This window comes from Patella vulgata, chromosome 1 (genome assembly GCF_932274485.2).
Source record: "Patella vulgata chromosome 1, xgPatVulg1.2, whole genome shotgun sequence".
Classification (NCBI taxonomy): Eukaryota; Metazoa; Mollusca; class Gastropoda; family Patellidae; genus Patella; species Patella vulgata.
The window spans coordinates 22,198,802-22,223,517 of NC_065879.2; the positions used below are offsets into that span (position 1 = coordinate 22,198,802).

General features: G+C 35.8%; 1 protein-coding gene across 1 annotated transcript; it reads right to left on the reverse strand.

The window, feature by feature from the left end:
- Positions 1-358: 358 nt before the first annotated feature.
- LOC126808469 (uncharacterized) lies at positions 359-22,857 on the reverse strand. The gene is made up of 26 exons (XM_056103259.1): positions 22,765-22,857; positions 22,116-22,329; positions 21,577-21,687; positions 20,898-21,024; positions 19,796-19,923; positions 19,132-19,305; positions 17,974-18,153; positions 17,299-17,550; positions 16,574-16,780; positions 15,671-15,865; positions 15,185-15,393; positions 13,548-13,830; positions 13,223-13,384; positions 10,302-10,460; positions 9,843-10,035; positions 9,187-9,371; positions 8,508-8,681; positions 7,957-8,193; positions 6,820-6,990; positions 5,553-5,735; positions 4,594-4,872; positions 3,992-4,177; positions 3,531-3,686; positions 3,191-3,261; positions 3,033-3,157; positions 359-2,060 (listed from the first exon to the last, which is right to left on the reverse strand). Exons 1-26 carry the CDS (start codon positions 22,855-22,857, stop codon positions 1,916-1,918), a joined length of 4,599 nt encoding a protein of 1,532 aa, XP_055959234.1. The 3' UTR covers positions 359-1,915.
- Between the last annotated feature and the right edge of the window lie 1,859 nt (positions 22,858-24,716).

Below are 24,716 nucleotides of genomic sequence, written 5' to 3' on the forward strand. Positions count from 1 at the left end.
CGTTTTCTATGGCGCTCAGTATATATAGAAAGTATCACTAACTGGCAACCCGACTGTTGTCTGCCAGCTTTTTGTGTGCTAGTTTGTTATTTCTTAATCAAATGGTTAGTCGGTTTTAGGAACATTGAGAGGTCTCAACGTACAAAAGACTCTCCAATCAAACGGTGGAAAAGAAGTTGGCAGAAAATAATTAGGAATTTACTTAGGCGTCAATATGTATGATAAATGGACAGTGTGCTATGAGGAAAATCGTTCCCGGACAGCGTCGCTATGGCCAACTCTTATACCGTATTCCAACTGCCAAGAGATCTTTTACGTTCACGCCAGTTGTAAAAATATAAAACTTAAAGAGAGTGAGCACATTTTTTAAATATTTATTTTAAGGATAGTATGCTAAACTACAAATCAAGCAACAACTTAATAATATATTCATCTACACATTTAAAAGCAACGTTCTTTATTTAAAACTACCGAATATTACCGTGTCAGTATAACACCATAATAAGTCAATTGGGGGTAAAGCGCAATTATTAACAGCTGAATAGAAAGTCCGACAAGCGCAATATTATGTATTGTGGGTTGGGTCTCAGTGAACGAAGTTGTTGTTGTTTATTACAAATTTAACGTTCAATACATTATATATGATAGTATATATAGGTTAATTTAATTAAGATTATTTACATATAAAGTAATAATAAAGAAAACGGTAAAAACATAAAAATGGGCGTGGTTACTGAGCAGCGTGTTACAACCGCAATCACGTATAAACAAAGAGCCAAACAGTGGTCGACAGTAAGTAATATTTATTTTCTCTTTTTGTAGATTTTTTTTTTAATGAAATTCTGGCTTAAAAAATATTTTTTCCGTATCATTATTAATATACGTTTGAGCCCCATCACACCAAACTAGTTCTTACTACGTTCTAGAAAATGTTGGAAAACGGGCTCAACAAACTGTGCCAACAGAGTGAAAGTCATACTGGTTACAACCTATTTAAGAACTTCGTGGAAGGGTTCGGACTGGCTTTGGTGGGAAGGGTGCTATAGAACAAAAAGCCTGTCCAAAATGTTCCCCGCCCTGGAATTAGACGTAGTGACACGGTACTTTAAACGAGATAGACGTACTACGAACAGAATTGCTGTACTATGAACGGAATTGCCGCACTTCTATCCTACTAGGGACGCGTTACAACGTGACGTGATTGGGCATCAATGTTATATAGGACTTCGTTGGCCTTGAGCCATTCCACCATGTCTTCAGATGTGTGCGAGTCTTGGTTTTCTTCAGGGACGTTTGCTGCCCCCACTGCACCTATTGAGGCCAAGGGGGACCCCGGGGATCTTCGGGTAATACTAGTGGCTGCTTTCCAACGGGCAGTCCTTCTGGTATGTCTCTTTAGAGGCATGATTAAACATATGAGGCAACTGTATTAACATAATATTATTTTAATGTCTTGATCTGCACAGCTTGGAGAGTTGAACAGGAATGAGGAACAGTGCGAAGGAGCTAGGTTCGAACACACAATATGAGCTCGTTCGAACATACCAAGAACAAGATGAGGAGTTGAACTGTACCTGAACAGGGTGGTCGGGTTACAGACTAGTTAGAATCAGTTGGGGACTTATGGGAACGAGGAAGAACTAGTTACAAACGGGTTTAGTAGGGACGGTCTTGAACTGTTTGGACATACATTTACCCGAACTGAACTTGACATGAATGATTGTGGACAGGCTACATACTAGTTGGACGTATTGAGAACCGTTTATGAACGAAGTAGGATCATATTATAGAAATTATTTAAACATTCTACCCCGACCACAAGCAGTTTTTCGACTTTCTAGGACGGGGTAACGCGTTTATTGTGAGAACTTGTTTGAACTTGTTTGGTGTGGTGGGGGCTTAAGATAAATAAGATTTATTCTAAAAACGTTGGAGTAATATAGACATTTTCAATCAATTCTTGGTAAATGTGGCCAGAACCCTGGTAGGATAATTCATTAGAATTATTCGGATTCTCCCCTGGAATAGAAGCTGACTGTACTCTGTTTCTTTTCTTTGTTCTAAATAAATAAATTAATTTAAGTCATTGTTCAGTTTGAATATGAAACCACAACAATTTTAAACAATGTTACAATTACAATATCTAAACCCAATCAGCCCAACTGTTGGGTATAGTTATGTTCTTTTCGCCAGCTCACTAACCCTCGGTTAGTTCTGCATTGGTGTGCTCTCATCAGTGATGAAGGCCGGAGGGACTGCTTTGGAAAGCGTCTAGCCGTTCGGATTGTCCGAAAAACCGAGGTCCCATGTACACGTTGGAGTACAAGAAAAAAAAACTCACCACAGAAAGAAATCGACAAAGAATAGATGGACAGGTCTATTCCATTGCACACTGCATGTAGTGTGCCTGTCTTCATTATCTCTGTTTGTGCAGAAAAGTAGGACGTTAAACCCCATATTATTTCATTTCCCTTTGCCAAATCAATCAATAATGGTGCACGTGTAATTTAGAGAGAGAAACAACAACCAGGTCGTCCACTGGAGGTGTGTCAATAGATCCCAGAACTAACAGTTGCTAGTGGTACAGAGACCTTTTACAATGGATAGATTTAACAAACGATTTTCTCTTAGGAGAACATGATTTTAAGCATTTTAAGGCTTGTAGGAGAAGAATCACCTCCCCAGTTTTAGGATAAAATATAGGCTTGAATGATCGAGAATATTCACTAGGTACTCAGTCAATATAATATTATATACCGCTCAATACTGAGAATCGCGAGTTGAAATCCCAGGGAAACTTTATACATGCGCAAGGGACATGGGACGTTAAGACAGCAACACCTTTAGAGCACTCACCTCGACATTTTCAATAAATCGACTATTACGATACCGTGTACAGACTGAGCTATAAGGTAATTATATTACTCGGACGCCCCCCCCCCCCCCAACTGAAACATATCTTGGAGTTATCCCCAGAGCAATTCTAACTTGGGATTTATCCTTTAAGCAATCATAAACACTACAATACAAACCTGTTTCCCTTACAGACGTAGTACATTATAAACCCAAATATAGCCACAATGACAACACAGACAACAACCGAGCTTACAGCTATTATCACCGTGTATGGATTGTTGTCTTCTTCATCCGACTGATCATCTTGTGACTTTCTGGTTGTGGTGATAGTAAAATCTTGTGTCTGTATGGTTGTGGTGGTAGTGGCATCTTGTGTCTCTTTGGTTGTCTCAGTGTCTGATGGAACTGAAGGTAAAACGGTGAAATAATATTATTCTAATTAAAATTCTAATGAAATACATAACAAAATTCTAATTAAATCATAACTATATATGGTAATTAAATCATAACTAAAGTCATAACAAAATCTAACTAAAAGCATAACTAAAATGGTAATCAAATCCTAACTAAAGTCATAACAACATCTAACTAAAAGCATAACTAAAATGGTAATTAAATCATAACTAAAGTCATAACAAAATCTAACTAAAAGCAAGAAAACCAATCTGTCATACCTGAACAGCTAGATACGTCGATAGAACCAATATATTGTGTTGTCCAACCAGAAGGACATTGTTTACATTCAACAGTTCCTCGTTCATCCTGATAATAACCATGCTTACAGTCTATACACTGATTACCATTTTCATAGGTTCCTTCTGTACACACACCTGTACAAAAATATCAAAACGTTTAAGAAAACACACCATAATAGCAGGATCAAAAACACGATTTCTAAATATTGTACTGTATAATCATCCTCAGTTATAAATTTCTAAATATTAACTATATTCTAATAACATACAATGAGTAGGCGATACGAAAAGACGTTTTTCATATAAATGAATTCACTCGATTGACGAAATATAGTCTTGTTTTATCATGCTGTAAATTTATTTATAAAATATGTACAGTGACCCCACAGCTGTTGGTTTCGAATCAATCTAGAAGACATGAAAGAGACAAATATATTTACCACACACACCAGCTTGTCCAACAGCTCCAGGTTGACATATTGTTTTACCATTAACATTTACAGATGTAGCTTTATAAACAACATCATTTACCGTCACTGTAAAATTCTCTGTTTGATTCTGTAACATCTGACCTGATAATTCTAATATTTTTATAGCTTCTACTGTAGCTTTTAACTGTGGACTAACTGAATATATATCAATATATGGCATTATTCAATACTTCTATAGCTTCCAACTATGGATTAATTGAATACAGAACAAAATATGACAATACTGAATATGGCATCTAGTTTACTTTTTAGCTGTGGACCAACTGAAGATAAAACAAAATAGGAGATATTCATTATTTATATGACATCTCTCTGATAAGCTGCGAGATCGAGCTTACCTTGCAGCATATATGTAGTTAATATAACAGTATTAATACTATACTTACCGGTACCATTTGTCTGATAAGTTATTAAATCTAGATCATCTTGTATATATTTAGTAAATATAATAGTACCAACAGTATACTTACAGCTAACATTTGTCTAAGGTGCAAGATTGAGATCAGTGTGATACATGTATATATATTTCGTTAATTCAACAATATACTTACTGGTACGATTTGTCTGATAAGCGGCCAGACCGAGATCATCTTCTGGCAAATCTTTGGTTAATAGAATGGTAACAGCAGTATCAGCATCTCGTTTTCTTCTATTTCCTGGAATACATTCTGGTACTTGAACTTCATATTGACATGTATTACTTCCACCACAAGTATTTTCACGAACTTTATTGGATATCTGATTTTTGAATGCCTCACTATTTTCGCATATCGCTGGAGATGGGAAGTTAACCGTTGTTTGTATTTGGAGGGATCTAGACGATTCCACCTCTGAAAATACAAAGATATAAATTATGTTTCACAAAACTGAAAATATGGTACTAGGCCGGATGGTTGATAACTAGTAAAAGATAAATATGATTTTACTGTAGTGTAAAGCTTAAAAAATTTAATATCTCTATACATATTTGTATTTAACTAGTAAACCTAAATATACTGGATGGTCGACCCATATCTTAATATGCAAAAGTATGTTATTTTATCATAAATATTTTCTAGAATATAATTACGAAACTATCCATAACTTGTATTTATCTAATTAATATAAACTCCTAACTTCTGATTTATTATCTTTGGAAAATATATATCATCTTATGTTTGGCACATTCGGAAATTAAGCCAATTAGTTCTAAACTCGGGAGCTACGTTGGCTCAGTGGGTCAGGCGTTGGCTTGCTAATCTGGAAGTCGCGTGTTCGATCCCTGAATCTGAATTTTCTCGCGTGGTTTCCCTTTTTCAGTGGTGCAGGACTGAGGGCTTGGCAATGGATAACGTATAGTCGGAGCAGAACAGCAGGACCTTAAACCCTATTTCATTTCATTTCAGTTCTAAACTCAATATAGCAGTATGCATAGATATAGATAGGCAATATGTACAGAAAATATTATGTACTGGACAATGTCCCAAAATAGATGGATGTTCTGTATTGTCAGCACTACGATAACATCTACCTGTACATGGCAATAATTTCCTCCCTGGACTCCAGACTCCATCAAAACAGGTGTAATTCAGAGTTTCATCTCCATTATAAACCGTTCCTGATCTGCAAATCATATTACATTTCAGTCTTGATGTGGTTCCAGTACATTGAGCACTGGAGCCATAAGCTCTTGATAAATCTGTAGCCTTACACTCTAGAATATATAATATGTATATTTGATTTAACACTAACACTATTTAAGATTTGGTAATATTATAGAACACATGTACATTTCCATTTACACCGAAACTATAATATATTCAAAGAGCAGTATCCGAAGTCTGGGTTATCTTTTTATAAAAGACCATAATTATGTATAGAAAACGCGATAATGCCCTAGGCCTTTAATAGATCAAATATAATATCATATCATGAGCATTTCTATATAGATCGTGAGCTAACAACACGTAACATATAACGCCATATCGGGAGCTTTAAACTATAGATCGGGAGTAATAACCCGTCACATATAACATCATATTAGGAGGTATACATTATAGAAGTGCATGTAATAACACGTCACGTATAACATCAGATTAAGAGGTATACATTCTAGAACTAATTGCACGTCACATATATAACATCATAATCAGGAGCTATACATTATAGAAGTAATGACACGTCACAGTATCATATCAGGAGCTATACATTATAGAAGTAATAACACGTCACATAAAACATCGTATCAGGAGCAACACATTATAGAAGTAATAACACGTCACATAAAACATCATATCAGGCCCTAGAAATGGTTGCACTACTGATGTCTTCCGCCTTACTCTAACCACAGTAGTGGCTCGTCCTACAGAGTTCCTTTGCGCAAGTTTTTTTTAGTCAAATGACTACAAAAAGATTACTGGCCTATAGCTCCCTTAATTTATACATAAACTGACCCAAAACAGTACTGCACATAGCTTAACATATAATAAATCAATTCCCATTGAAATAAAGGTGAAGCCTTACCGCATAATTATATGATTTGATGAAACCCAACTGCTACGCGAAATTTCAACTGGCCGGTGCCATGGCGGCTTGCTTAATACGTCATTACAAGAAACATCGCTATGCAAATGTAGAACGCCAGTCTTCACTATTTGTCATAGAATTACTTTTTCCAATACAAGCTGTAATGATATGTGTTGACAAGTGTGCGTTTGAACACAGTTTAACGTTACAAGTATAGTAACTAATGAGGCCCTATACACTCTAAAAGTAAAACACGCTATATTTAGACTTACCAGGACATTTATCAGTATTACACGGTTTAACTTCTGTATCATCACCTTGACATAGTTCACCATCCTCATCAGGTGAAGGATTATCACATAATCTATGTCTAGATGATGAACCTCCACCACACGTAGTACTACATTCACTCCAATCTGTATAATTTCCCCATCCTCCATTTACTGGTTAACAAAGTTTAATTCATGAATTATAAATTCATCTTCCGTAGGAAATTATTTACAAAAAATATAAATGCACAGTTTAACGTTATAGTAATGGAAGTTTATCCGAACCTAAAGTTAAAGACTAATGTATTGGTATGAAGACCTGTGTATTATGATGATTTGTGAGAATGAGTGTATGGAAATGTTCCTGGTTTTATTTGGTGCTTATAATCAAATTGGAATTCGATTGCCTAATATAAATAGAATTCTTCCTAGAACACTGTTATGATAAAACGTTGGTTAGATCACAACAATGATTACAACCCTGTCAGGATAAACCAATCTAATTAAAATACAGATCTCTATATCGTTTCGTTTTTTATACTTTCGATGGCCTCTTCTACATGAAGATCTGACCAGTTGTAAAGGGATGTGGCGTCAGAGGTCACACGAGCAGCCTTTGACCCAATCAGCGTTAATGTTTCTAGTGGGTCACCCACAGTTCCATGCAACGCATGCCAAAAAATCGCCGTAACAGACCGTTTCATTTGGCAGATCCTAGTGTAGTAAAGACAAGCAAAACGAAATTTTGAACTATAAAACGAAACGAAATAGGATCTATGTTTTAATCAGATTGAGTATAAACAAATGACTAGCAAAAAATGAAAAATTGTAATCTAACTTTAATTAGATTGATGTTGATGTAAAATAATCAGATAAAAAAAATCATCGTCTGAAAACATCTCGTTCCCAAACTAGAATGCGGGAGCCGTGGTGGCCCAGTGAGTATGACGTTTGTTCGTTAACCTGAAGATCCCGTGTTCGATCCCTATGTTGATCAACAACGTTTATAGGGATTTTCCGGAGTGATTCCCACTTGTCAGTGGTGCATGACTGATGGGACAATGTTTCTGGCGGGTAAGATATAAAAAGTTATAAGTTGATATCACAGGGGGGTTTAAATGACGATTGAAATAAACTTACCAATAGTGACATCACAAAGTGTTCCCTTGTATCCTTTAGGACAAGTACATGTAAATGATTTATTGGTAGAAATACTGTTACATGTAGCACCATTATTACAACCATTTGATAAACAATAATCAGGTGGTATATTACATAGATCACCAGTATATCCATCAGAACATTTACATTTAAATCCTGATAATTCATTTATACAAACATGTTGACCACAAGGTGATGATAAACATTCATCTACAGCTGTAATAAGTTAAAATAGATACATCATTATACCCTTGGGTATCTGTTTCTATCAGATTTAGCTCTTGCATAATGCATGTTTAAATTAGTTTTATTAATTCATTGTATTATTGTTGGTACAATTCACCACGTTTAGAAGGCATTAGTTTATGTTATATTTTTGTATGTAATTTATACCCAGATTCACAATTAAAAGACATGACTTAAATTAGTTATAATATAGTTATTATTTCTTTGTATTTATGGTCAGTACAAACCATTACACAGGGAACTCTTAAGTTTTTATTATATGCTTGTACATAGCATGTACTTACCATCACAAGTAGAAGGCATGGCAATATTTAAATTAGTTTTATTATCTGTTGTCATACTGTTTAAGGAGGTAAGAACCGTCCCTGGTGTTGTCATTTCACATGTCTGAGAACTATTTCCAACAGCGGCATCATCAAATACAATATCACTTAAATCGGCTCGTCTGATTGTCACTTCTGTAAAAAAAAAAACCCAATAAATTTTAATAATGCGGCAAGAGTCATAATCGTTATGCGAGGAAATACATTTTTGAGGATGGGTCACCAATCTTTCACAACTTTTACACGACACCTTTGAAACCATCTTGGAATGCACATGGCACTACGACATCATTGGGTCCATGTCCGTCACACCAAAGCCGTATACATAAAGTTGCGACAACTGTGAAGCAAGAAATTCCAAACGACATACTGAGATGCCAGCGGATGATTGAAATAAAATTATACCATATTATTAGGTTAGTCACGAAATGGCGTAGTTTGCGTCGAGTTGACGGTAAACTCCATTTCTTTCTCTGCGGTAAACACAATTTAGCAAGTAGCAAAAATTTCCTATGCTACGAGTCCCGCGCTAAATGCATGCATGAATCGGTGATTCGGCATTTGTTATATTATTACTATAGTACAGCACCTATGACAGGGCTGGGGTTTTCAAGTTTAGCGATTTTAGCCAATTACTAACCGTTTCCCTCTGTTAGATCTATCTCCATTGAAGCATTTTTCAAGAGATCTGATTCTAGAGAAGACACTGTTTTTGTAGATACTAATTGACCACCAAGATACACTTTTAAACTTTTGCTGGGGTTTAACCATGTTAGAGCGAAGTTGGTCCAAACACTATTTCTGGTCTGAGAGGTGACGGCAACACTATGTACATACAAAATAAAGAAGGAATTTAATTTTAAAACTGATAAATACTTTGAATGTACCTGTTAGATCAGTTAATATACAAAAGTTTCATATATTGCTAAACAAAAACACAACTGTTAAATGTATATGCAAAACACCATAGCACAACGAGGTAGGTAATGGATAGTCTTCATAGGGTATAAATAATATAAATGTAAAATTCCACCTAATTTTTGGGGAGTTAAGGGAAATCTCCACCAATTTATCTATAACATAATTTGGAGAATACCATGTAAAAGAAATGGCGAGATCCAAATAATTTGACAAATCACTTTCCTTTGAGCTTTGAGCAGAGTATTTTTCAGGGAACTATAGAAACCGGGCGAACGGACAGTACTAATACACCAAACACTAAATACATCAGTAACAGTAGTTCCTTTCAGAGAATGTCTATGTATGTTAAAAAAACCCCAGAGCCACTAGACTTACCCTTTAATATAGACACTGATCTCACTAGCGAAATTAACGAGAACTGCAGAACGTTCTTCCTTTATCAGACTGATAGTGAAATTAGAGTTAATTGATTTATAATTGAACCAAACAGAAAGGGCTAAATTGTTCATATCAGATTCTAGTGGCTTACTGGTTAACTTTATTGGTCCAGTTAATACCATATCGAAACCTAAAACAAATAAATTAATATCATACATAATACAAGGTATTTAAAAAAATAAATAAAACCTTCAATATTTTATAATATGATGTTTAGAGATGGGTTATATATCAAATTGTAACATCGCTATTCCCTGTCCTCTACAGTAGTAGAATCTGGGAGAGATTGATATAATTATTATAAGATACCATTTAAACTATCCTATTTGAAATAATTGGTTATGTATTTTATAACTGTTAAAAATGTAGATACTATAAATGTTTTCATTCACAAACCTTTACAGGCTGTTAGAGATGTTGATCCTATTGAACTTGATGTGTCTGCCGGACATTTCTTACAAGTTTGACTGTTTTCTGTATCTTGATACGATCCTATCTGACATGGTGAACATGGCATTAATCCAGTTGGGGAACTCTCACCAATACCACAAATAGCTAATAAAACGTAACATATCTTCATAAAATAAACATTAAACTGTTATCTCATACAATATAATATTAATAGCTAGTAAAACATAACATAACTTCATTATATTAAAGGGAGTAGGGGAGATTAGATAAAGCGTTGACAGTTCTCGCTATAATATACTATTCAAAAAAAGTAGGGGATATTTGATTTTTAAGTGTTATTAAAGTCACCTAATGAAACTGACGAAGAAACAAATGACAAAATGAAATGAAGTTCACATTCATCGATTTATTCCAAATGATCGTTAGACTAAGTAAGGCACAGACTGACCATTATAAGGGTAAAATGATACCCGGGGTCAAACAGCAAAGTTACCACAGCATCACAACCAAGTCAGTAACGGGTAAATCCTCCTCTGTTTGCCAAACAAGCATTGATCCGACGTGGCATACTCCTAATGAGACGTCTAAGGTCATTTTGGTCCAGATTGTCCCATTCCTGTTGCAACGCAGCAGCAAGTTCTTGGACATTGGCAGGACGTTGTTGACGTTGACGTAACCTCTGTCCAAGCATGTCCCAGACATGCTCGATGGGGGAGAGGTCGGGACTCAGTGCTGGCCAAGGTAATGTGGTGATGTTCTGTTGTTGGAGGTAACCTGTAACGATCCTGGCCCTGTGACATCTTGCGTTGTCATCCTGGAAAATGAAACGGCGGCCATGACGTCGTGCGAACGGCACAACATGGACTGCCAAGATGTTGTCCCGGTAGTACTGGCCTGTAACACACCCTGCAACAACATGTAAAGCCGTTCTTCCAGCAACAGTGATGCCTCCCCACACCATAACAGAACCACCCCCAAACGATCATGTCTGATGACGTTAACGTCTTGGAAGCGCTCGTTTCGACGACGCCACACCCTCCTACGTCTGTCCAAAAAATCAACAGTGAACCTTGACTCATCTGAAAACATCACATTGCTCCAGCGTCGATTATCCCAGTGTTGACGATCCCTACACCAAGACGTCTTGCCTGAATGTGATGATCTCTCAAACAAGGGATCACGCGAGGACGTCGGGCGCGAAAGTGACCCCTATGCAGTCGATTCCGAATCGTCTGGCCACTCACTCTCACACCAGTGTCTGTTTGAAGACGAGCGCTGATCTGATTTGCTGTGATGACACGATTTCTCAAGGCCAAGGTACGGATAAATCGATCCTGGGCTTGAGTTGTCGCCCTTGGTCGACCTGAGCGTGGTCTGTCCTGTACGGATTGTGTATCACGGTATCTGGACCATAGCCGCTTATGACAGACTGAGAAACATTCATCGTCCGCGCCACAACCGCCTGTGTTGTGCCGATCTGTAGCATGCCAAGGGCACGTAACCTTTCATTTTGGGTAAGCCGACGCATATCAAAATTTGTTTTCTGGTCACTAAAACAATTAAACTGATGTTTCCACCCTGGAATTCAATGCCACAATGACTGTAACATTCAAAGTCAGAGTCGTGCAAATCTTGGGTTGGACCCCCATGATGATCCCAAGCATCACCTGCATTCCATGCGGTAGCTATTGGTGCGTTTGGGCGTCACATGTAACTGGAAATGTTTATTCTGTTAGGTTCTATAGTGACTTTTTTCGTAGTCATTTGCATATTTTAGTATTATGCCCCCAAAATCAAATATCCCCTACTTTTTTTGAATAGTATAGTTACAAATCGTAAATAGTATATGCTGAAAATTTCAGTCAGATTGCTCCACCCTGAACCAGCCTGAACCGAGATATTAGCTTTTGAATTTTAGGCTAGCCTCGATCATCATTACTAAAGTCGGTACGATAAAAACAGTCTCTATTATCCATTTTTACGTTTAATCATTTTTCAGAAAATGTATTCCAGACCGCTAAATATGGCAGGCTAGCGATGGCATCGAGTGTTGATTATGGTCTGGATAAGTTAATTTTGACCAATACCGCATATACCTAGTACAACATAACATTTCGTCATTAAGTAAATGTTACCACCTTGAGAAATTACCACATATAGATATACGTAACAGCACACTACCCCAAGGCCTTCGGTTGAAAATCGACATAGTTATTATATATAATAATTACACGAGGAATGGTATCAATATTCACAAGAAAAACAAATCCTAAATACAAGTCAAATGACAGCAAATGGACCCGCAACGTGAGAGGCAGGCCATCGTGACTGCTCGCAAAGGGAGAAGGCCAGATTACAACATGGCCACAACAAGCTTCCACAGTAAGGTATTTTTAAGAGCGGTGACTAATTAAACCCATAGATAAAATGAGCAATATTGTACGACACATAAATCACTGATCAAAACGACTATATCAGCGAGATTGACAGACGTTTCTCAAGTCTAATTTACACATACCTCTGTTAACTGTTACTTAAATTACGTCAAATGGATCTTTTTACCAACCAAAGAGGACCGCAAAGCCCTAATGCATCTTTTAAATTCTAATAACCGCCATTGTAATTTGCAAGACCAAATATATTGTGTCTCGTAAAATATATGTCTATATTATTTGCTCTATATAACATTTTGATTATTAAGATGCGCCAGGTTTTCCTGTAATAAACCACTACTTTACTTACTTACTTGTTGAAAGTAGAATTATACTAATATTCACAAATGGGACATAAGATACGACTGGCATTACCCATACTCTGGGCATTTATGTTTATCAAAGAATGGACTAAAGAACTGACACAGGGGTAGAAATTACAAATATATTAAAGATACATTGAAGGTTACTTACCTAAACAATTATTTGCGTTACGAGATCCTTCATTTATAGTTGAAGTATTTTTAGGACAAGATTTACAGGACAGAGAAAAGTCTTCATCCTGATAAGTTCCCTTAGGACAATAAGTACAGTTTTTGGTTGTTCTTTCATACATCATTCCAGATGGACATCCACCTGATCAAAGTAATTCAATCAATCATAAGCCAATTTCAATGTCAAGGTTTCTCGCATATCAATGCCTACAACTACACCTGCATCATTAAAAACAGTTCATAATCAATTTTGTTATTTTTCTAAGGGAAATAGAGTAAGTGTTTTTCAGATTACTAATACTTACGACACGAAACTGATGCATAGTTGGAAATCTGTCCCTCTGGACATTCAAAATCTTCCCAATCAAAATTCACAGAATCATTTCTTATTGTGAACCCCGGTGCAACGCTACTAAAAACACCATTTACAACATCACGTTTAATACCATCGGCAATACTGTTAAGTTTGGCTGCACTAATATCCCTGGCATTTTCTTTAGATGTCCCATCAACAGAAAATGGTATAGCAATTTTGAAAGTTAGCAATAACTGATTGGCCTCTCTCTTATACCTATGATTTTCTACATTCTGAAACGACACAATGTTAATTATGACCAGGGAGACATTATTCTCATTTGTATCATCTCCCAGCTTTGTTATAGGCGTAATATGATTTCATTTAATATTAATTCTGCTATTGTTTGACTTCTTCGCCATTTAGATGATTATTACAGCTTTTTGTAAATGAAAATGTATTCATCATTTAGACACACACTTTATAATGGGGGACATTGAAATGCAAATAACTATGCAGGTTGCGATATGATAAATAGTCATGGTCACAGATGAAGAACTTATCGCCCCAACAGAACCAATGAGCTGCACATGCGACACGCAATAGCGCGATACACGTGGGAGGGGTTCATTGTCAAATTTGACACTTCAAGGAAGGGTTGATGAAAACTGCCGCGTGCTGGTTTATCCTATCTATGTTTGCTTTCCTATCGATTCTTGCATACGATTTACTGTTTAGCGAATCTTTGCTTTAGTGTGTTACGTTTAATTTGATCGGGAGACGTGTTCGTCCACGTCAATGTCAACAGACAACACTGCAAGAATTGGCCGTGGCACTGCAAGAGGAGTGGGCCAGATTGCCCCAATCGTGATTGGACGGTTGATTAGCAGCATGCCACGACGAATTGCTGAATGTCTGAGGATTGGTGGACCAATTACTCATTATTAAGACAAAAATCAAAAACGTCCATTTGCACTTTTGACAGTGTATCTCTTTGCGAGTGAAATGGGACCGTCAGATAAGCCGCCCATATGAACTGTTTATGTTCATGTGTAGGCAATTGGCCTGTTATTAACATACACTAGTTACCTCTAATAAAACCAGCAGTGCATTTCCGCAGTTTTGTATTGTTTCTGAATATCCCCTACTTTTTTTGAAGAGTATAGGACCGTTATGCCAGAGGAGACGAATCGTTCGAGAACATTATTCAAATGAGTAACTTATATTTGGTTCGTGGGTGAGCAAAATATAATATGAGTGATAATCATTAGTATGTTACATTATTACAAACTATTTAATTTATAATATATTACCCTAAGTAAAATCGAAACAGATAAGTAAATAACTAATACACCTTAAAATAAGTGATTTAGACTACAACCGTTCTTTTTTGTTGAAAAAACCTTTTACCAGAGAGTTGTATAATCTCAGCCAATGATCAAAATATAATTATGAAAGAGCTGGATTTATCTATTCTCGGCTGATATAAAATAGGTGGCATAATGAATACGGGGAACCAATTAGATACGTAGCCGATGTGATTACTCTATATGCTCCTGCGTAGGAACCGAAATATAGTGCAAGAGCATCGTGTTATTTATGATGTTTAAGTGAATTTATATAGCTAACAGATTTAAGTTTCATTACCCTTTTCTTTCGGCCAGATGTAGGACCGCATGTAACAACTACATTTTCTACTGTACAATCCTCTGGAACAGGACAAGCTTGTGTCCATATAGGTGAGTTTTGTAGTGCTTGAATAAAATTGTTCTTAATAACATCAGTGCTTGTTGTACAGTCTCCATCAAAATAATAAAACTCAGAAGGAAGAACCATTCTCCCGGGTCGTCTGGCTTCTGTGAATTTAAGATGTACATTATAAATATTTGGTACGTTAATGATGCGGATAAAGCATTCAATGATTTTGGGGGATGTAAATTTTTCTTCGAGCAAAATTTTACGTCCTTAGATAAATCTAATGCCTTGATATAATTGGTTATGTGTTCCGGTACACCCACACCCCTACTCCCCACCGCCTAAATGGAAATTATTCCAAAATTCTTACACAAGCAAAAGTATATATTTTTGACTTATTATGTTATATATCTACATATGTAAAAATATTTATCTTACCTGTACAATCAGGAACGTTATCTGTGGGAGACCACGTTCCTGTCTGCCATCCGCAAATAAAACGGTTATTTGCGCTCATAGTTCTTGGTATATCGAAATTTGAATTACACATCATATTACAAAATGTACCAGAAGTCCAACCATCACAGGCTAATGCACCATTCAATGGAGCCGTTAAATTTCTACACGGTAAAGCTGTAAATGTTTAATAAAAGTAATTTTTGGCGCCAGGCAGGGTAAGCTTACTCTTCCGGACACCTGTTACCACTGTTTGTCGTGTATTTTGTACACGGTGAACAGTCCATATACTGATTTCACTATTTTGCTTTATTACACTATTTTGCCTATACCGTTTTTTTGGGACTTCGAATTTTGTCTAATGGTTTGGATTGTTCGTACTTATTTTATTTTATTTCAGTATATCCAATTGTTAAAATCCGCTAACAATAGCCTCCATATTGGATTCAAGATGGCCATCGGTATTTATACGTTCATTTGTAACTTTAAAAAACTATATCCGACTTCATACACTGTTAAAATTCACATACATTACTGCCATACGGCTCTTCCGATATTACGTCGAGAATTAGAATAAACAACTCTTCCACGATTTTATTTCTGCATGTGTATAGACTGAATACATTTTGACATAATAATACATATATAATATGCAACCGCAAAGTGTGGAAAGTCCAATTTCTAAATTAACTAGGCCTACCTCTACAAAATAGTTCACATACATTACTGCCATACGGCTCTTCCGATATTACGTCGAGAATTAGAATAACCAACTCTTCACGATTTTATTTCTGCATATGTATAGACTAAATACAATTTGACCTAATTATATAATATGCAACCGCAAAGTGTGGAAAGTCCAATTTCTAAATTAACTAGGCCTACCTCTACAAAATGGCTGAGTATCAAGGCTAAAATCCCACGATGTTTTAGGTGGATCTGAATCATCTTTTTCACATGTTATTTTGTTTGGTCCGACTAAAGGTAACCCAGATCTACAACCGATGGAACATTGTGATCCCAATGTATAACCGGTAGGACACGTGATTTCCATATTATCATCATTGTAGTCAGGAATCTCGCACATTAAGACTAAAAGAAGCGATAAAAATCAGAAAAAAGGCGAATGTAAATAATTAATTGTAAGCTATAAAAGATTTATTTAGCATTTATTTAATGTTTATTTCTTTTCATTTTTGATAAATGCAGATCATAAAACGAATTGATGAAATATCTTCTGGCTTGAATAGAGATTTTATAGGCCTATGGGTTACGAATCTAGGAAATGCGTACTCGCTGGTCGTTCATGTGTATACAGTACAGTGTTTTCTTTGTCGTATGTTTGATATAAATATATATATATATGTGCAATATTTTAATTGAACCCTCTTTAAATAAAATATAATTTAGAATACTTATACATTGAATCAGCATTCAAGTCTGCAGCCCTAATGTCCACGTATTAATCCGATCCTAGGTTCGAATCAGAATCCTCACTGCAAATCACATTCAAATTATCTTATATAATATGTAAACTTCCTTTAATCAAAAAATGTATTTAAATTTAATTATCTCTGATACAAAATTTAATAATTCTAAAATAATCTTACCTTGAACTGATACAGAAAAGAAACAATAAGCTCTATTTCTATCATTATCTATAGCATGAAATTCAATGACATGCGCGCCTTCTTCAAAACGTGACCCAGAAGGTAAGCCTTGCACTAGTGTTAGAGTTGCCGTTCCTGAATTATCTGTAGCAGTTAGCGGTGGATACGTGACTGCTGCTGATGTTAAACCTGGATCTGCGTAAACCGTGATGGTGTTACCAGGACAGTTATCAAATACAGGTGCTGTATCATCTGTTAAAAAGAAATATTCAGTACTTTAGATAATAATTTGAAGTGCATTCGTTGTTAATGATAAAAAACATGTTAGAATAATATCAGTATTCTAGAACATCAAATTGTTGTATTGTTGGTGTACTATTAGATACCCTTATATAAATACTAGAAGATTAGTTCACATTGTGCACGACTTCTCGAAAGGAAGCATTACATTATTTTAATAAACTATAACACATACTTGAAAACGTTGAGAGAATACTCTTCGAAATGTCGCCTAAATAAATCTTCCATAAATATATGTTATAGTTTGTTGCTCTATCCAGTTACTAAATGCCTCTAACAGATCATTAGGCCCTACATTATTTCACTTTGTATGCAAGCGAGCAATCTTTAGATCTGGCCTATTAATCATCACAAAGGACCTTATTTGAGCTCTACCTTCACATTGTGGTAGAGGTTCTCTCCAAGTACCCGACTCTGTACATGTTGTATATGACGCTAATGTTGCACGGTAACCATATTTGCATGTAGTACGGCATACACTTTTATAATTTCTACCATCAGAGCAGTCGTATTCATTCCCATTTGTCGGAGAAGTTAGTACTGGACATATCTTAGCTGAAAGTAAACAATTAACATTAATTAGTTTGTATGGATAGTGCGACATGTATTGGTTTACTCTGACACGACCAAAGCACAAGAAAAATGATTGTTTCGCCTACTCTGACAATGGGTCGTTCCCGTTCCACCGGAATGATTTTAGTTGTCTTCCCGACGTACTACCACTGACATCTTCTGAGCGAACCCCAAGTTGTATATCCGAACCTGGAACATAATTGCTGATAACCCAGTTCCGTTATAACTGGATGGCAGTGTCCGTATGAAAGGATGAATGTGAATCGCCCTTTTGTAACAATGGGAGTGGTCGTGGTCTTTATCCAGATTTGGTAGTTTCTCCATATTGTTTAAGCCCCTTGTACCAATGTCATTTTATAGTAAAATGTAGAATCACAACCGACTAGTATTATATTTATTAAAAGCTATTAGTATGAAGAGGACTTTAAACATACATTATGCAAGAGCTAAATCTGATTATTGCAAGTCTTTATTTAGGCTTCAAATGTCATAGAAATTATAAATTAGATCTTTATTTACACAACAACCACAAAATTAACTCTGTAGACCCACGGATGGCTTGGATTCGGCTTGGATTTAAACAGGATTTCATTGATTGATTAAATTTTTAAATGTCGAGTGGAGTTAACGCCTGTCAATCAAACGATCGGCCATTCTCGGGGACGGTGAAGAGAGAGTTGACTCCTATTTCTAGTCAAAAATTACAATGGTGATAATTTTGTTCAGAATAAAGTAATTTGACTGACATTTTCAATATATTCTTCTTTCATCATCTATTTTTGAACTGTTATAGCAAGTATGGCCAACTCTCTATTAAAATCTCCCATGATATATCTTTAAATAGTTTAGCTGTGCTGTTACTAAGATTAAGAACACGCGTCTAGAACCCAGTCTAACTTGAATCTGTTTCCCAAAATGTACAGTATGGCTATGTATATTTAAAAATAAATTTTTGTATACCTTTACAAGTGGGGACAACATATGTTCCATCCTTTTGACATGTAACAAGCTGGCTACCTTGTAAATCATAACCGGGATCACAACTTATAGTACAGGATTTTCCCCAAATCATTTCTACACCATCACAATCTTTTCTTCCATTTCGTGGCCAGGGGACTGTCGGACACACATGAACTGAATATGATAAATACACATATTTATTCTATTTTCAAACCACATCATAATTATTACCAGATTATACTCTGATGGTAAACGCTCATGAATCACAATAGCTTAGCATTTACAAAATCACAAATGATAAATGTTTTGGTTGGTTATTTAGGGCAGTGAAAAGAGTACATGCAACTAGATATAGGTGAACTTTTTTGAGAAAAGAATACTGCAGGTGAGTTTCTTCAAATCCTGGTAAAATGAGCTATCCAGAAATCTAATAAGACATATCGTTATGATGTAAGTATATATTTCGGCAATTGATTTAGATGCTCCCAACAAGTTTGATTGAACAACATGAAAGTAATATGGCACAACTTGATATCAAATTAGATCGAAATATTTGCAAGAAGTTGTTGACAGAAAGGCGGATATCCAATTATTTGCAAGTAATGCCTGTAAGAAACGTCCAATATATAAATCCGTATTACACGACAATCCAAATAAAACTCACCAGCTACTTCAAACGTAAAGAAACAGTAATCTTTAAATCCTTTTGAGTCTGTTACAGAATACGATATCGTATGATGACCTCGTGGAAAAGAACTACCCGAATCTCCAATTCCATTTATCCATTTAGGACTAGAAAACAAACGAACCAGTTTATCCTTAAAGTCCGGTTGCCAAACCCCATTTTAAGCTTTGACGTAGAAATATAGTCCACGTAATGTTTTTGGTGGATTATACATCTTCAATATGTGTAGATTCATAATCTGGTTGATGCAACCCTGGCACCCTTGGGGAAATTTAAATATTCAATATGGCCGCCATGAGGCATTTTCTAGTTATTTAGAGGGATGAAATATGTGACAGGTTCCCCCGGACCTCTGTTTGAAGACGGGTTCTATAAGAATCCGAACCGCTGAGCTTGGCTAAAGTAATGGCTAATTCCGCTAGTGAGTCAAATGCAAAATGGGGGCCCATTTTGGAGGGAAACTCATTAAGTTCGCTAAAAAGGTGTGTAATTATTGAAATGTAGATTTTCGTTGTCAGTTACTTCATAAAAACATGACACTACTCCTTATCAATGTCACGTACACTCGGGAAACCGAAACCACGCCAGCTGACTCAATGACAGACCTTATGATACAGCGGGCACGTGTTAACCATTTGGCCACCCCCTTCCCGACACGAAGAGTTGATTACGTACCTTATTTGTATATTACAAACTTCGTTTTTTAGCTTTACTCATGTGTACTCACTGCAAATTATTTTGTATCTATCATCTTACATAATATGTCTTGTCAGTGGACTTTGTTATGTTTGGTGGTTTTGTGTTGTGTTGAGCTTAGAAGGTGCTTAGCCAAAACCCATAACCCGTCGTCATTATCCCGGATGGAGTAGAAAAGTAGGATGTTAAACTCCATTTCATTTCATTTCATACTTTCTAAAGCCTTTATTCGTACCTGAATTTGTCACTTATCATGGTGGTTTTAATCTTACAGATTTCAGAAAACCGTATATTGGCCAAGAATATAAAATTATGCCATAAAAACAATACTGAGAACATTCCGCTTGTAGGAATAGTTTTGTTTGAAACTGGACGAATGAGTTACCTTAGCGTTTTTCCTTTTCCATCCTTACCAGTTGGTGTTGACCAGGTAACTACAGAACTTGTTGAACCTTCAGGTGCATAGATAGGTGTTGATGGTGGTGAGCATTGTATACTTGGTGGATGATAAACTGTAATAATTATACATACGAATAATTAATTGTTCGAGCTATACGAAATATTTATAGCGAGCTTTCAGCTTCACCAGTCCAACAGTTTAAATACAAAAATACAAAAGGCATCCAAAAGTCCAAAAACATAGTGACACTGTACTGCACGTGGACAGGATAACGTGACAATAAATATAATGTTATATTTCAAATTTACAGTTGATGCTATTTGGAAAAATAAAAGAGTGGTGTCTCAGGATAATGACTTTGCAAATAATTAATGAATGGGTCTGTATTTTACCAAGATGATTCATGTACGTCTAAACAAAAATCCCAAATAATTTGGTTTGTGTGTTTACAAGATTTCTAATTGCTGGTCATGTGATCATGAAACCAGAGCTATCAACTCAATAAATAACTTAGAATGATTATTTCGCAAATACATGTAGATGCTGTCGAAAATAATCGTTCAAATAATTACCCGAAAACATATCTAATATATTTATATACTACCGTAATACGATATTTATAGTAAAATCCCCAACATAATTCTATGGACAGCGGTGCTCATACCTTCTCCTCCGCCACCACCACCACCACCACCACGGCCACAAAAAATTAAACAAGCGACAATAGCACCCAGGATAAAGCCGAAAAATCTTTTCTGTCTATGAACATATAGATCTGAAATAAAAATTGCTATATTAACAATCACCAAACCAGAAAACAGGATTAAGGGGCAAACTGTTAAAAAGGCATGAATGACCAAACTAATAAAAAAAATTGCAGGACACACCCAGAAAGGAGGTTGTTTAAAGGGTTACGATCTATTGATCTACAACCAGTTGAACTTGAGTTGTGAAAATTTGAGTTGTTGTTATAGATTATTGCCATTGTCCTTATATTTAATGCTAAAATAATCTGATTTATCTAATATAAAAACCAAAACAATGTTATTTATCAATAACAATAGGAAAATAATGCCACATTGCTTGTTTAAATAATTCTTTCCGACACAGTCGTCACAAAAATCAAATAGTGTCAACTCCTCAATTCATAAGTGACATCAGGTAAGGAAGCATAGAGTAAATATAGTTTATAGTCGTATTTACCATCATCACAAGATGTTTCGTACCATCTGTTTTCATAACATCCTTTGCATACAACTGAAGAGTTGTCCATCTTCAGAGCACATTTTGTATTTTGAGGAAATGATACGAAATCATCTTGTAATTCAGTGGTATTTAATCCTGTTGGTATTGTACACCGTTCTATTACAGCTCTGGTAGCTTTCAGTTGACATCCTCGGTCTCTCTGTGTTTTACTCTGAAGATCATTAATCTATTTAAAACAACTTTCATGCAATATAGTTAATCATCGATACCAACAACACATTATACCCATTCATAGCTGACAATAATAACAAAGATACATATTTTCATAGCATTTAGCAATAATAAGCACATATCATTGCAGATATCAATAGCATATCAATAACAGGCATACATATAATCATAGCCGATATCAATATAACAGGAAATGAAATGACCAATGAATACAGCCATCCGCCATACAATATGTAATGAGGGCTATTTTGCACCCCCCCCCCCCCTCTTTAGTTACTGGCCTGGTAGGCGGGTAACTAACCATTCATTTCTAGCGATATGACTAATTGCCAGCGCCACAGACCTTGTCCGTCTATGGTTACCCTATTAGCCTACACCGTTCTCTAATACTCAGATATTGCGTATATTGTATTACCACATCTTCAATAATTTTATTAATTTTTAATCCTGTCACTGGGCTCAACAGCAATACCAGCAAAATGGCTACTTTATACACCGATACAACCATTTCTGAAATAGAATGGATACCTTATCAGTCATACATAAATTGGGACCGATAATTTAGCTGACTACTTATCAATTTGTGTACATAATAGCAACAGTCTTTACATTAAGATTATTCGTATTTTGACTTCTTGTCTTTCGTTTTGATTTAGGTTTAAAGTAAATACTTAGGTTGGTTGAATAGAGCAAGCACTAAACGATTAAATTTTCAATTTTTGGCATTTTCTGATTATAAGTGAGACTATTATGAAGAAACTGTTCAGCGGAAAAGTCGACATCTTGATTTGACATAGTGGTGACCCGATTCCTGGAGATGCAGTGGAGAAGATAACACTTTGAACTAAATACGTTCACAGATCCTCAGCTACTACAACTTTTTCTAATAGCGAGTCGCTGGTAACGGTTATGTGTTATACTGTATTTATTATAAGGTCCATGGTGTTATCAGCTGTGTTATCTTGTATATAACCACTACGTAGGTCTTTCTCTTATATTTGCTTTTTGTTGTGTCAACACTGGTTTAATATATTAACAAAGTAAGGTCGTAAACTAGAAACAAAAACCCCAAAAAACGATTTCTCTGATCGAATCAACATGTAGGATGCAATAAAAGGAACGCTTTCAATTCCAAGAAGCCATTGTCATTCATTGCCTTAGAATTCCGGTTTTCACCTGCAAAACTCCCCCTGTTGTTGTATTTTTGTATAAATTACATTCAGTAATATTTAACGGTGATTTTATGTTTGGTTATATTTGTTTCAGTAATATGAGTTTCAAATTCTCTCGCTCTAAATCACACACAATAATGCATTAATGCTAACTCAATGTTAAATAGGGAAAACTAAGGAGAAACAGTAAGTCATATATAATGCATATTATATAAGACATAATTGGTTAACCACATTCCAACTTTTTTTTTACGACCACGCTGGTCGAAGCAGTCAGGTGTAAGCCTATGCGCCATTTAACATTACCATTGTGTAAATGCAGCAAGAAATGCACCGAGCGCAGATTCTCACTAACATAAAAAGCTAAATAGGTCTAGACCCTAATTTCGTGTATCGTTTCACTTATCATCTATGCATGACTTCAACATACATCTACTTTTATTATTATTTTTTCTAGATTTGTCTATAGAGTAGTGTCCTTTCTAAACTATAAAGCTCTTCAATAATTTAAACATGCATTATGCAAGAGCTAAATCTGCCTATTGCAGGTCTTTCTTTAGGCCTGAAATGTTTTCTAAATTATTAGTTAGACATTAATTAACTTATCCAGGTCATAATCAACTCTCGATGGCATCGGATTTCTCCGATTTGATTTAAGCTAAAAAAATGAAGGAGCGAGATTTAGCTTCGAACAACCAGTGCGGTGGTTGAAATTATTGCACACGTCTTGTCAAACCTTCAAAGGCTAATATCTTCGCTCGCAATAGGGTAATTTGAATGAAATTTTCAAATTATTCATTTTACATTATCTATGTTCGAACTAGTATAGCAAGAATGGCCAAGTCCTTATCTAAATCTTACATAATGTATCTTGTACCTTTCACGAAAACCATTTGATATGTTTTAATGGTGGGGATGCATTTCTTGTAAAGTCTCTGTCTAGTTGTTTGAGTATGACAAATCTTCGACCGCACGTGTACAAACTGACTGTGTACGTAAAAGACCCCCTGTAGTTTGAATTTTAAAAAGTATTCGGGAATATCCTGTCTGGGTGATATTACCCCTCGCATTGCACACGCAATCATAATTATATAGAAATAAAAAAATACCACATTGTAAGTCTTAAAATGGTAGAAATATTGTGTTAACGATTCCGCAATCTTTTTCGTATACACGCCAGCTCATTTTTCAAGAG

What these genes read in the sequence shown, in the direction of transcription:
- LOC126808469 (XM_056103259.1), bottom strand. Translation starts at nt 22,857, where the DNA reads ATGGTTGTATCGGTGTATAAAGTAGCCATTTTGCTGGTATTGCTGTTG. An exon ending in TGGTGGTGGCGGAGGAGAAG is followed by an intron (nt 21,025 to 21,576) that starts GTATGAGCACCG and finishes TAATTATTACAG; the next exon opens with TTTATCATCCACCAAGTATA. An exon ending in TAACGTTCCTGATTGTACAG is followed by an intron (nt 15,394 to 15,670) that starts GTAAGATAAATA and finishes TTAAATTCACAG; the next exon opens with AAGCCAGACGACCCGGGAGA.